Source organism: Eupeodes corollae, chromosome 1, assembly GCF_945859685.1.
Source record: "Eupeodes corollae chromosome 1, idEupCoro1.1, whole genome shotgun sequence".
Taxonomy (NCBI): Eukaryota; Metazoa; Arthropoda; class Insecta; order Diptera; family Syrphidae; genus Eupeodes; species Eupeodes corollae.
This window is the reverse complement of record NC_079147.1, coordinates 45,511,670-45,526,378: the sequence shown is the minus strand read 5'-3', so window position 1 is coordinate 45,526,378 and position 14,709 is coordinate 45,511,670. Positions and strand designations below refer to the sequence as shown.

Below are 14,709 nucleotides of genomic sequence, written 5' to 3'. Positions count from 1 at the left end.
GTCCATAGCCAGTGCTCTTCGCACCACCGTACACTCGGCGATAAACGTATCACCTTACGAAGCGCTCTTTGGGCAAAGTTGTGTGGAACATGGATCCGATTACCAACTGCTTCGTAAGCTTGATGGTCTTAACAACGCGAACGTGGACATTGTGTCTAAGGCGGCACAAATGAATGTTATGCATTCTTACATAAAAAATTCCCTGGCAAAAGCACATACTCAGTATGAAAATACATATAACCTGCGTAGCAAGGCAATAAAGTTTGAAGTTGGTGACATAGTCTTTCGAAGAAATTTTGCCCTCAGTGATGCTTCGAAGAGGTTCTGTGCGAAACTTAGTCCAAAGTTCGTACAAATGAAAGTATGCAAAGTTATTGGAAATAACCTATATGAGCTTGAAGACTTAAATGGCAGGAAAGCGGGAGTTTACCATTGCAAAGATTTGAAAAAGTAAAATCACACGATACCCGGCTTTCAGTGTGTGCATGAGAACTCGGCTCAGGGAGAATAAATAGTTAAGTATCGGTTCGATCTCATTCTGTAATCTAATGTCACCTAATATTGTCAGTGGTTTGTTTCTTTCCTTCTCCTTTTCACTTGAACAAATTCTCTTGAAAAGGACAAGTTTTGTAGGAAACTGCACCGCAATATATATATATATACAAAAAAAAAATCTTAAAACAATTAATACCCAATTGAATAACTTAGCAACCCTACCCATAAGAATAAATAAAAAGTAACTAACATAATAATACCTTAATATAATAATCTCTAATAATATTTAAAATATTAATAATAATAATAATAATAATAATAATAATAATAATAATAATAATAATAATAATAATAATAATAATAATAATAATAATAATAATAATAGTAATAATAATAATAATAATAATAATAATAATAATAATAATAATAATAATAATAATAATAATAATAATAATAATAATAATAATAATAATAATAATAATAATAATAATAATAATAATAATAATAATAATAATAATAATAATAATAATAATAATAATAATAATAATAATAATAATAATAATAATAATAATAATAATAATAATACACACATAACAAAATAATGAACTTTATAGCCCAGACTATAATAATAGATAGCAAATATAATAACGCAATGATAATATTGCACACCTAAACTCATTATATAACTAAGTCTATTTTTTGTCTCTATACCAAACCTCCGTTTAACTGAGAAAATACATTATGAATACGATACATATTAGCTAGTACATAACTCAGTCTAACTGTTAGAATTGATGTTAGAATTGATGGCATGATTTATATACCACGACCTCGAACTGTAGGAATTGACCGCTACGTAGGTGGGATGATTATCCCGCAAGAGTGAGAGTGAAGAAAATTAGAACCTGCAGTTACTATAATTAGTTAAGAGTCAGACAGTTGATCTTGAAATATAAAGCAGTGCGGTTCGGTCTCTGGGTGATCCTTTTCTTATAAGAGGATTACGTGATTCTTGTTGGTAATAAAAGTAGAACAAAAAAAAAAGAAATAAAGACAAACTAGTGAACAAATTTTAAAGAACAAAAAAAAAAAGAGAAAATAAAATTAGTTCTAGTTTTAGTACCCAACCTAGTGAATAATATATAAATACCTACCCGAAACGAAAATTAAGTATAGAAAAAATAAAAGTACAAAATTATAAACCAGTGTACTTACCTGCAAAAAAATTTAATACTTACCTGCTGAAAAAATATGAATACTTCCCTGTTGAAAAAAATTGATACTTACCTGCCTAAAGAAAATTTAAAGTAAAAAAAATATATAGAGAAAAAAAAAACCCAGTGATATTCCCCTGCCGAAAGAAAAATTAAACCCTTGTACTTACCTGCAAAAAAAAATTAATAAAAAACATAGAAAAAAACCCAGTGTACTTACCTGCTAAAAAAATTAATAAAAAACATAAAAAAAAACCCAGTGTACTTACCTGCTGAAAAATTGAATACTTACCTGTTAAAAAAATTATTACTTACCTGCCTAAAGAAAATTTAATCCCTTTTACCTACCTGCTGAAAAATTAAAAAAAAACATAGAAAAATTAAACAGTGTGCTTACCTGCTGAAAATTTAATTACAAATATAAAAAGAAACCAGTGATACTTACCTGCTGAAAACCATTTAAAATAAATAAAAGGATACTTACCTACAAAAAAAAGATAATCGGAAATTACCAATTAGGAAATAACTACCAATACCTACCTACCTACTTACCTGTGATCATCGTACTCCCCTGGAGGATCATCAACCGGAACAACCCCGTGAAATTTCTCCCTTGTGATACTCACCTCCCTACCTTTCGATTTTCTGCGTACCTTCCCCCCCTTTTCCCTAATTGTATTATGTATCTTGCTTGTACGACGTGGTGTATATGTGTAAATTATAGAATTTGTATATATAATAATTAATCAAACAAAAAAAATTTAATCTGAAAAAAAAATGGGAGAAAAAATATGCATAGCTATAAACTGTACTTACCTGAAAGAATTTTAAAATTAATCGAAAAAAAAAAGAATTTAATAATAGAGTAAACAAAAAAAAGTGTCATCAAAACATATTAAAATATTTCTTTGCTTTTGTTGAATTAGTTTCTTTCCCAGTGAAAAATAAAAGGAGGAAACCAAGGTGGTGCACTACATTGGCGGCAACAAATCCAAGTAAGTCAATTAAGTACATATATGTATATATCATCAGAATATTTTAAATTGTTTTGTTGGAACACTTGCATATATAGAAAAAAATATAATTAAATAAATAGTAGCTAAATACAAAAAAGTAAATCTCATTTAAATAACAACATTTAAAAAGAGATGCTTTAAGAAGAAAAGAAACAAATTTCAATACACCAACGACGACAAAATATTAAAAGTTTTTTTTAAATTCTTTCATGGTTGCCAACGATTGTTCGAATATTACAAGTTTTTTTAGGAAAGTTAATAAAAATAGAATAAAATCAAAAGACTTTTAATATAGAATACATCACATGGTTGCCAACTGACTAAAATAAATATTATTAATATTTTTTTATAAAGTTAATAGTTTTTTTTTTATTGTTTTCCATCGACATTTAAATATCTAGTTTAACATTACCATTTTTTTTTTTGAATTTCATTGTTATTTTTTTCGCCCATAATAAAAAAAGTATCTTAAATTGATCTTCCCTCTTTTTATCGTCCATTGAGCGGTATGGATTGAGTGAAATCGAGTTATGTCCTTGGGAAGTGGATTTCTTTTTTTATTTGCTTTTGTTTTCATTTAGGATAGCATGGAGCACTAAACCCGAAGTCAGAGGTGGAGTGACACGTTGAAGGATGACGATGGTGAAGATTAGAATCTGGTAAGCTGGAAACTCTATCCGGTTAGGGGCTACTGCATAATACGGAGGAAGCAGTAGCCAAGGTATGGTGTCCTAGGTCACATAGGGTGGGATAAAACCTCCAAAAAGGGGTTATTAACAACTTTAACCCTCCCCCTATCTGAATCACACACCCCTGGTTCCCACATTGAAGAATTCGGGCTCAACGATTTTTTTTTATTGTTGAACCACCGATACTACGTTTATACTCTCTCCGGCATGAAGTTGCGTAACAACGGTTCAGTGTTACGGTAGCAAGAACCCCGACCACCGACGAGCTAGATCGTGCTAAAGCAAGCATGCCAAGCTACCGTAGCCTGAACACCCTCTCCTTCCTGCTGCCCGGATCAGCCTCTTGCATCTGTAGGCCTGGGGTTGTAACGGTGGTATAGGACGGAGAGGTCGGATTCTCTTGGGAATCCAACCGATTTCACCAGCGGTTCGTTACAGCACATAGGTCGATCGAAAGCGGACAAAGTGATATAGAAATTGAAGTATCATCATCTATAGGAACGTCTGAAGGTGGTGTACTTTCACCGTTCCCTAGTTCCTGAAATAAATCCTTCCCAACTTGAACACAGCAGAGTAAAACAAGTAGCATACGCAGATGATGTAGCGTTACTAGCAACAGCAAAATTCGTAACCACTATTAGCGAACAATTAAACCAAATCTTATCTAGCATTTGCAATGTAATATTTGCATTATAATTAAGAGGCACTCAAGGGGTTATTAGTACCCTTTATATGTTTATGTTTAACCACGAGTGTTAGGAAAATTGGGAACGATTTATGGGGAGATACCACATGGGTCTTAAAGTTGTGAACATCAAAATGGTAGGAAAAAACAGAGTTGGCCAAAGCAATCCACATTCTCTAAGTGCGATTTAATAAATAATCTCCATACTTGAAAGTAAGCCCGAAATTGAGCTCAAGAGTAAACTGATGAGCATTCCTGGAAGTGCGAGTATTACGGCTAAATCGTTTTAGGGGTGGAATACAACTGGCTAGTTGTAAAAATATCGATAAAATAACGAAAGGCATGAAACATTTCGGCAGTGTTCTTGTAATGTGAATGTTTCGATTATAGTTCTATAGCGTATCATTTTTAAAGCCCTTTTTTGTATTCTATCCAAGAGATTTAAACTTGTTTTAGTGGCACCTGTCCAGATATGTGAATTATATTCAAGCTTTGGACGGATGAAGGCTTTGTAAATTTCAGCCATATCAGAAGGGGTGACAAATTTCTTGCACTTTCGGAGAAATCCTAAGCACCAGGCAGCATTTTTGGCAATATCAAATATGTGATTATTCCCTAAAAGGTGATCTGTGATACACATACCAAGTATGGACAGCTGATTAGCTTCTTAGATGCAAGTGCCACTCATAGATAGCGGCATCTGAGATGTGTTACGCTTTAACGACAGGAGACAGCATTGAGTTTTCGGAGCATTAAATTCTACAGGTTTTTGATTCCCCATTGAACAATGATGTCACGATCAGAATTTAATGAGCTTATCATATCAATCAAATCAAATGGGGTGGCGCAACAGTCCGTTGTGAACCAGGGCCTAGTGACTTACAACTCTCAACCATTCCTGTGTGCGAGTACTGTTGTCAGGAATGGAAGGGACCTACAATTTTAGGCCGAATCCGAACGGCTAATTTGAGAAAGCACTTTTTCATGACAAGATTTACTCTTGAAGGATTTGTCAATTCCTCGCAAGAGGCAGTACCCGCGAAAATTATTTTTTTTTAAATTAAGGTGGCACAGGCAGGGATTGAACCCAAGACCCCTTGCATGACAGTCCAACGCACTAACCATCATGCCACGGGTACTACTCATATCAATATCAAGTTCAATAATCTAACATTCTCCAAAACAATGTAAAGATTTGTTCCTCTGTTTGGTGAGATAAATCATGAGATCAACAGTGGACCTATTGCAACGAAAGCCATACTGTCGGTCATTAAGAAGCTTCCGTTCTTCAAGATATTTCTTAAGCTGATAATAAATCAACGTTTTCATGAACTTTGAAAGTAGGGACGTGCTATTGGACGTAAGTTTAAGGAAGAGAAGGATTCTCCTTTTTTAGGGACAGGCTGGAGAAATGCTATTTTCCATCCGCTGGAAGGAGACCTGTAGAGTAGGAATGGTTTTGTCAGCGTTGAAGAACACCTTTTCAGAACAATCAGGGCCACAGCAGGAATAAAAGTAATACTCAATATTTTTATTCTGCAATTACATGTAAGGAAACTGCTGCAAATAGGGCTTTATGGCTGATCCAGAAACATAGGGCGCGGGCAGAATACATAAGGAACAATGTAAGCACAGACTACATAATATCCTATCTTGACTTCAACAGAATCTTTAACTCCATCTTTCCTGACAGCAAACGAATGGGTAGAAAATGTTCAATACATGACTGAGTCATCAATATCCATTTATACTGACGGCTTGAAAACGGATGATAAACTTTCTTTTCGCCTTGCTAACTTTCTTATATTTCACGATCTGAGCAGCGTCTTGCAAGTCAATGTGTTGTAAAAAAACATAAGCTGCAAAACAGGTCTCAGTGATGGCGCTATCACAAGCTGATATCACCATATTCATTGATAGTCAAGCAGCATTTAAATTGATTCTTTCCACAACAATTAAATCGAACCTTGTAAATTACTGTCGCCAAGAACTAACGGTTCTTAGCTCTAAGTATTACATTAGTCTCTGCTGGGTAGCAGGGATGGTAAAATACTGAAACAATCCAGTATAGACTCTTTTGGAAGTTCAATATATCAGGTTCTATGTATATTGATCAAAGTGTAGCAATAACGTGATCAGTCGCCAGGCCATCAACCCAACCCAACCTAAGATAACGAGTTTGAAAAGAAAAAAAGTTGAGTTTTCAAAATCGAAACAAAAAATAGAAATGTTTGATTATCAAATATTTAAAAGATGCTTCTGGAGCAGTTCAAATATATATTTTTAATATTAAATGACGAAAAGTTGAGAAAAAAGTTTTAGAGGAAATTTCTTAAAATCTATACAGCTATTGATGACCAAACAAATTGTCTCGTTGTGTTTGATCTTATATTAATTAAAACGCCTGCTTGAAACCTTAATTTCAAAGTCCGAAACAATCGACCCAGTATTTGAAGATGTAGCAACGAGGACAACAGGACTTCCCTTAAATTACTAGAAAAGATATCGTACATTCGGTTGCGGTACGTTGCAGATACTTTTTTTCGTTCGACTTATCTCAATAATGAACTGACACATCGATTTTAAATATTTTATGCAATGACATTTATTGTAATTTTTACCAAAATGAAATTGGAATTGGTAACAATATTTTATGCAAGAGTTTGTTTTGTGCAGTTTTGATTACAGAATTTTCATTACAGGACTATTTAAAAAAATATTCTAAACTTTTTAGGGAAATAGACACAAACAAAAAGGGTAGTAATAATAGGAAACCCTAAAACCCTACATTTAGACATTACTTTTTTTTAAGCAATTTCTTAAAATTATAAAGGAATGTGGCCTGCGGTTGAAATGCAGTTCCAATTGTTTTAAATAAATTGTTTTTAAAATTAAAATTGTTTTTTTTTAAACTTCAGAAAATCAAATATTTTGTCTAAACATTTAATAGGTAAAGAAAATGAAACAATTAAATCCCCCAACTTTCCCTACAAGATTAAATAACGCCCTGAGGTCATTTTAAATAATTTCTTCATTGTTCCTTACTTTCCTTACAATACCAAGAACCTTAACCTCTCTATACCTATCTATCCACAAAAGTTTCTTACCTTTCATTAGTATCACGAAGAGAAAATGCTCGAAGGTCATTTTCAGAAAGTCCAGTCCTGTTGAGAATCCTTGCTGTTCCATGAACAATAGGAATATGAACTGCTTTATTCTTTTTAGAACGGACAAGTGAGCTGCAGCTATGACTACCCTGCAGCGGCCTTTTAACCATTCCCCCTGCCCCATACCCATCCTTGTTTTGCTGTTTTACAGCTTTTGAACCTATGGACAAACTATCCACTAGAGCTGTGATCCATTCCATGTATGTTTTATTATCATCACATCGCTAAGAAAGAACATAAAAAAAACACCTTAGGTCCATCATATAAAGGCTTAGATTCACATTATATCCTTACAAATATAAAAACACTTTCTGATGTTGTTTGTATTGCAAAACGATATCCTCCTAATGGACGTACAACAGTTCCTGGAACTAAATTCAAAACATCTTTGAATGAAACCAATTTCTTGTCGTAATCCTCTTTAGATGGATATGAAAGTAAAAGTTGGTTTTGTAGAACAAACCACATTTTACGCCAGCCTCCTACTTTCTATATGAAAAATATGAGTAGAAAAAAGTTAGTTTATATATTTTCTTTTTACCTTAAGGTAAAATTTAAAAAAGAAAAACTTACAGTTCTCTTTTTCTTCAAGTATCCAACTAATTTTACTTTACTTGCATGTAGACTCGTACTACTTGTTTGTTCTTCTTCAACATTATTTGGTTCGTGGTTATTCAGCTTAATGAATTTCTGCATGTTGATCCAATTTCGGGTTTTTTAACTTTAAGGATAAGATGAAAATGATAAAGTTTTTTAAAGTTAATAATAATTTAGGTTAAAAGTAGTTAATCTTCATCTAATGAATATAAAACATAACAAAATACTTTTCAGTTGCCCTAAAAATTAATTTTTAAAATTTGTTCAAATATTTTTAAGATCTTTTTATTTTCAACGAACTCTTATTTCTGATTCAAATATTTTTAAATGCATAAAAGCATTCGGAATAAAATTATTTCTTAGAACAACTTCACTTATAAAAATTGATTTCAAATAAATCTCCATCCTTCACAAATTTCAGACGAAATAGGTTCTTTTCAAAAAATCAAACTTCTGAACTGTGGCGTTCACTTAAAACTTAAAAAAAAAACAACTTTGATTTATTTACGAACCCTATTAAACTTCTGATCACAACACGGGTGCTCTAAAACCCCAGGTTTTTTTATTTCAAATGTTATCTTGATTTGTCTTAACAAATGTCTGCCGTTCTATGTATTTATCGTTTAATATCTCACATCTTTGAATACGAGGGCAAAAGGTATGTATTGGGGTTGTATATCACCCCATGTTGTGTTCCATGTATATGAACTTTTTTAGGAATATTTTCTCTCTATTATTTAGGTAAATAAATGACATCAATAAAAGGAGACCCTTTAAACTGCACCAAATACTTAAAACAGTCTAGTTAACATGCATCGGTTACAAAATATTCTCTGCCGTAATATTAGAACGCCTATCAGTATGGTTTTAGACCAGGAAAGTCACAGTCGATCAAAAACCCAAGAACAACAAATCGACACCCACCATCTTTTCATCGATTTCAAGTCCGCACATGACAGCACATACAGGGATGAGCTGTATAGAGCCATTAGTTTTGGCATCCCTGCCAAACTCGTCCGTTTGTGAGGATGACCATCATAAATTCATGCTCCTCCATAAAGGTTAGAAAGAACTTAACAACTTTCGATGTTAAAAAAGGCTTTAGAAAAGGTGATGCGCAGTCATGCGATTTTTTTAACACCGTACAGAGTGCAGAGTTCGCACGTCAACACTGGAGGCATTATTTTTCAAAAGTCTACCCAAATACTAGACATTGACATAACGGGAAGAACTCAGCGTGATATTTTTGGAATATCTGTCAATAATTTTGTACTAATGCAGTTGTACTCTTAAAAGTATAGCCCGGCAAAAATACTCCTTTCAAACCCTCCTAGTGGGTGCCGGGAGGTAATGATCACCACAGTTGTCTTGCACGTTGTCAAGGTAGGGGTCAGCTAAGGTCAGGTGGAATTGCTGAAGTTTCCTACTCCTTAATAGTAGCAAGCCTTAGCAATGCAATTTGACCATAGATACGGAGTCCCTAATTTCAGTGGTGGTGTGGGCGTCTTACATAATCCGTGCCGAAGAATGAAAGGCTGGGGGGCAAACCAGTCGCTAACGAGCTCACTCGGATGCCGTGGCAGGGTCCGCCTTATTTTCTGCCTTACCCCGGTATATCGTCTCTGCTGGGGCTGACCTCTTTTTTCTGACCTACTCGTGGGAACCAAAAAAACTATCGGAGGGCGCTCTTCTCAGGAACCGCTTCAAAACGGCCTCTCACATTCTTGCCAAGATTGCCAAAAATGAAGAAACCGGAGTGATTCATGAGTCGGACGTCAAAGATAAAATAAAGTACCAGAAGGTTATTGATGAGTACAACAACCTTCTGGCCAGCCGAGAAAAGGCCGTTAAGCGTAACAGATCTCAGGTAGAGATCTGCCCGTCTCAGAAAAAGAGCAAGCTTGACTACCGGACAAAGCCAGTGAAAGCACCATCTTCTGGAGCAGCGCAACTGCGTACTCTTAGTGAGGTTGTCAGGGATGACCTCCACGTAGCAGTTGTAGATGAGCTCTCCACAAACAGCAAATGTCGTGTGGAACTCTATCGAGGGCAAGCTCTTTGAGATGGTGTTTTCATACACTATATCAAAAAGTGAGGGCCCCTACCCTAGTTTTGACTCTAGCGAGATGCTCAAGGGGTATAGGGTAATCAAGTTTGCGGACAGGTTTTCTAGGGATTTCCTTAGTGAAAGCATTGCTAAGGTTAGCAATGACTGGGAGGGGTTGAAGCTCAAGCTTATCCCAGCAAAGGATATCCCAAGACAACCGAAGGCTTGCATTTGGTTGCCGCTCATGAACATAAAGCCAAGCGGACAGGATCTGATCCGCGGTCTTCAGGGGCAAAATCTGCTGGACCCCATGAACGATTGGGCTGTAGTTAAGGCAAAAGAACAGCAGAAGACTAGCGTCTCTTACCTTCTGAGGAGGAGAGTCTAGGGGATCTCGAAAAGGCCGAGTACCAACTCAGTTTTGGCATAAGGAATGCCAAAATTCAAATTCTGCAGAGTCGGGTAACAGACACCGACTAAGCTAATGACAACGTCGAGGTTGACGATGTTACAAGCGGAGTCGGAGTCCCCAGCGAGTTGCCGGGCCCCAGCTCTGCAGCTAAAAATAATTAAAAAACGAAGGTCATCCAGATTAATCTGAAGCACTCTAAGTGTGCTTCAGACAATCTGAGAGAGGAAAACTTCGACATTAGCGTTATCCAAGAACCGTGGATAAACGGCCTCAAGATGCGATCAAGACCAAGGTAATCCCAGAACTTGTATTTTAGCTAAGAAACATTTAAAAGGTTTTTTATGTCCAAATTTTAGCATCTCGATCCGACACTTGTCAGATTTTAATATAAGAATACACATGGTTTGCTGTTGGCCTCTGTTTACTCTGCCCATAATGCACCATCACGTCCGGAGGAGGTGTGCAAAATCATAACCGAATCTAAAATCAAAAAGGGAAACCTTCGGATCGGAGGCGACGCAAATGCTCGGCATACCCTTTGGGTATACTCCCACTTTCGTCTTTCCGAGCTCGGAAAATTATGATGGATGTGCTTGATGTTACTTTAGTAAACAACCGTAATTTATTAGTGGAGAATTGAAGACTTTTACCTTTGAATTCGTTTTCGGATCACAAGTGGATTCTTTTTCAAATTAATTTCGAGTCGAAAAACCCTCTGCCTTATAGAAATCCCAAAAGAACTGATTGGACGAAATTCAGTCAAATTGCTAATTCCAAACTAAACAACTTACCGAATCTCACTGAATCGATAGGAGACCTTGAATCAAAGGTGAAAACATTTTAAACTTCTATGAGTAAAGCTTTTAGAGTCTCTTGCCCAGTTAAATATAGGCGTAAAACCGTTCCTTCTTGGTAAAATGCAGAACTGTCCAGTCTTAGGAAAATGACGAGGACAATTTTCAATATCTGCCACAAACATAAGTTTTACCAACCGTATAAGAACTCTCTTAAAATTTACAAGCAAGCCCTGTCATCAGCCAAAAGACAGGGCTAGAGAGAATACTGTCAATCAATCGAAGACATAAAGGACTCCGCAAGGCTCAGCAAAGTTTTATCGAAGGAACATTGTAATCCTTCATTTCTATATACCAATAAGCCTAACATCTTTTGTGCTTAAAACCTTGGAGCGCATTCTTGATTACCATATTAAAGAAATCCTAGTTGGAAGACCTCTCGAAAGCACTCAGCATGCTTATCTTAAGGGCAAATCTACGAAGACTGCCGTCCATGAGGTAGTGCGTACTGTAGAACAAACAATCCATTATAAAGAATTTACTCTTGCCACCTTTCTAGACATAGAAGGTGCTTTTAACAACGTCCTTACCGAGTCCATAGAAGAATCGCTCGTTAAGTTCGGTGTAGAAGACTTCATTCGAGAATGGATTATTTCCATGCTCAGTGGTAGGAAGGTTCGAGCCACTCTAGGCAATACAATCGCAACAAAACACGTAAGTAGGGGAACACCCCAGGGTGGTGTCCTTTCGGCTCTTCTATGGCTTCTGGTCATGGATACAATTCTCGTTAAATTAGAGAGATGTGGAGTGAAGGCGGTAGCCTACGCGGATGATTTGGTGCTATTGGTGTCAGGAAAGAACACCTCTGTGATTAGTGAAATCACGGAGTCAGCTTTGAAGAAAGTTAGCAGCTGGGCCTCGAGTTGTGGACTAGGAGTTAACCAAAGTAAAACTGAACTGTTGCTCTTTACCACCAAAACTAAAGTACCGCCCTTCACGCTACCTCGACTCAAGGGTCAAATCCTTTCATTGTCTTCCAGTGCAAAGTATTTGCGAGTTATACTCGCAAATAAACTAAACTGGAAACTAAATATTGAAGTACGGGTTCAGAAGGCATGTGTTGCCTTCTACACCTGCAGCAAAACTTTCGGAAAAAAGTGGGGACTTCAGTCGAAGATGATTTTATGGACGAAATATTTTGGAGAAGCATTCTTTTACGAACTTTATGAGCTATCTGAGACAAAGATTAGAAACCTATTCTTTTTTCTCAATGCGACAAAATGGCTCTAACATAATCGCTATGAAGCTTCTCTATAAATCTGTCCCTTTCAATCACAGTTCAAACGAGTTTTTGGTATCAAAACGGTGCACTACAGCGCTAATTGGATCTCAGGCTAGGTTGCCTTGAGATCGCCATTTCTACCTACCTATAGTGGTTAAGATTGAACACACACCTGTTGGCTTCTGATAGACCATCATTCCCAAGGAGTGGTGTCTATCTATATCTTTTGCTAATGGACTCAAGGCTGACAATAACTGACACTGTGGGTCAAAGGCCAAGAAACTGTTCACGGATGATCGAGTACGACAGTAATCTCTGCGGACCCGCCGCCGTTAAACGGCTCCCAACGATCTTGTGGAGTCAGAGGAGTGTATACCAGTGTACATTTACAATTATATTAGACATACGATCCATGCATTAACGGGCCGTTAATTCTAGTGACCAAAGTTTGTTTTCTCAAATTAACCACAAACCCCTAGGAGGAATTATCAGGAAGATCGAAGACAGAGACCGGAGACATACTTCAACAACAGAGAAAAGAGCATTGTAGAACTACTTCTACCTGCGTAACGACATAACGCAGTGATGATCAATCTGTTGGAAGACAGTTATGGTACATACTTTCCCGAAAAAAGGAAAGGACAACTCCAATCCGGTGAATCTCCGGTCGATAAGTTTTTTGCCGAGTATCAGTAAGGTATTCGAGAAGTCGAAGTGAGCTGAGAACAACAAATTAATTCCGGGAAATCAGTTTGCCTTTAAAGCGGGACATGACACTATTCATGCTGCGTCTAAGCTTCTTTTTGATATCCAGCAGAACAAATCTAAAAGGCAATGTACGGGTGCTTGTGCTGCTCTGGCCAAAACTCGGGAAGCCTTTGCCCTGATTGTTTTTTAGCAGCCGCCTTGACAGCAGGGTGAAATTTCCTTTTTTCGGCCGGTGATTGCCTATGGGTGAACGGTATGGTTCAACATTGCCCCATCTCAAATGGAAAAGATTCGGATGTTTGAGAAACAATGTTTGCGTCGTTGCCTTGGACTACACAGAACACCAGAGTCGGAGTACAAACAAAGTAGGGGTGGCGTTGCGAGAGCGATGTCATCGACTAACAGTTTATTTTTGCACTTTTAAGCGGGTTCATTTCACTCGAAGCTTTCCTCTATTTAGACAATCTAGGGCTCATACAGGATAGCGAGGCGGTTTCGCTGATCCAGAGAGCCTTCGATTCAGTAGGACGGTTTAAATTAAAATGTTTTTTTTTGTAATTTTTAATTTTCTCAAGAACTAGAAGACATAAAATCATCTAGTTTTCAGTTCTTGATCAAAAACAAATAAGAGCAATAAATTCTAAAATAAAAAAAATAATAACTAATCTTGAAGTATTGAAAAATTACACTTTAAACCTTTTTTATTCAAGTTTTTAGTTTGAAATTATTTTTTTTTTTTTTCAAAAACTACACATTGTTTTGACTTGATTTAAAAACTGGCTAATAGAACAAAATGTTGGCTTAAAAAAAATGTATATAACTTAATAGTAGGTATAACCGTTATTTTTTAACTATTTTTTTCCATTTTTTTTTAAATTGCCCTCCCGACTAAACGGGGAAATGAACCACCGTCCCTCCTATAGTAAAATTGTTTGTTTTTAACTGTTCTTAAAAAATCCGTTATAATATCTTGTCCCTTATTACTCTTTTTTTAATAATAAGTTTCTTTAAAATAGTTTGAAGATTTTGATACAATAACTGATAACTTCCCTTCCCGTCTGTCGATTTGTCTTGCTTAAAAGTTTGTCTATATGTACTCGTATCAATTTTTACCAAATTTGCGTACTATTTTTTGTAGATTTTATTTTTTATGAAAAAACGGAATGTTGGATTTTTATATAAAAATTACTGAATATCGAAAACAATATTTTCTGTGAAATAAAATAAGTTTGAAGCCAATATTTTTAATTTTTGAAAAGCTATTTGAGTCGAAAATCAATTTATAATTTTTTTGTACAAAAACTGTCAATTAGATTTTTTTCAAACTTTGTCCTAGTGCTGAAAACAATATTTCTTATAAGTAAAAATTAATAAGAAGCTATTATCTCAAATTTTTGAGAAGATATTTGAGTCGAAAATCATATTTGAGATGAAATCATACTTTAATCTTAAAATTTTTGAAGGTGACAAATTTTTTTTTCAGTTTTTTTGATTTATAAAAAAACCGTTAAATGGAATTTTTCAAAAAAATATACTTGTTTGGAATCACGTTACAGTTTATTATATAAAGTTTAATTCAAGTCTCTAGCGTTTTTGGTTCGTA

The 14,709-nt window shown here is 35.5% G+C and overlaps 1 protein-coding gene across 3 annotated transcripts in view; it reads right to left on the bottom strand.

Moving 5' to 3' along the window:
• Positions 1-14,709, bottom strand: part of LOC129941031 (uncharacterized) — a 42,313-nt gene that overhangs the window by 23,395 nt on the left and 4,209 nt on the right. For all 3 annotated transcript variants that reach the window (XM_056049573.1, XM_056049570.1, XM_056049571.1), the window contains exons 2-4: positions 7,840-7,987; positions 7,561-7,755; positions 7,207-7,490 (exon numbers count right to left, since the gene is read on the bottom strand). In XM_056049573.1, the coding sequence (XP_055905548.1) occupies positions 7,207-7,490; positions 7,561-7,755; positions 7,840-7,962 (602 nt within the window). In that variant the 5' untranslated portion in view covers positions 7,963-7,987. The remainder of the gene's footprint in view (positions 1-7,206; positions 7,491-7,560; positions 7,756-7,839; positions 7,988-14,709) is intronic.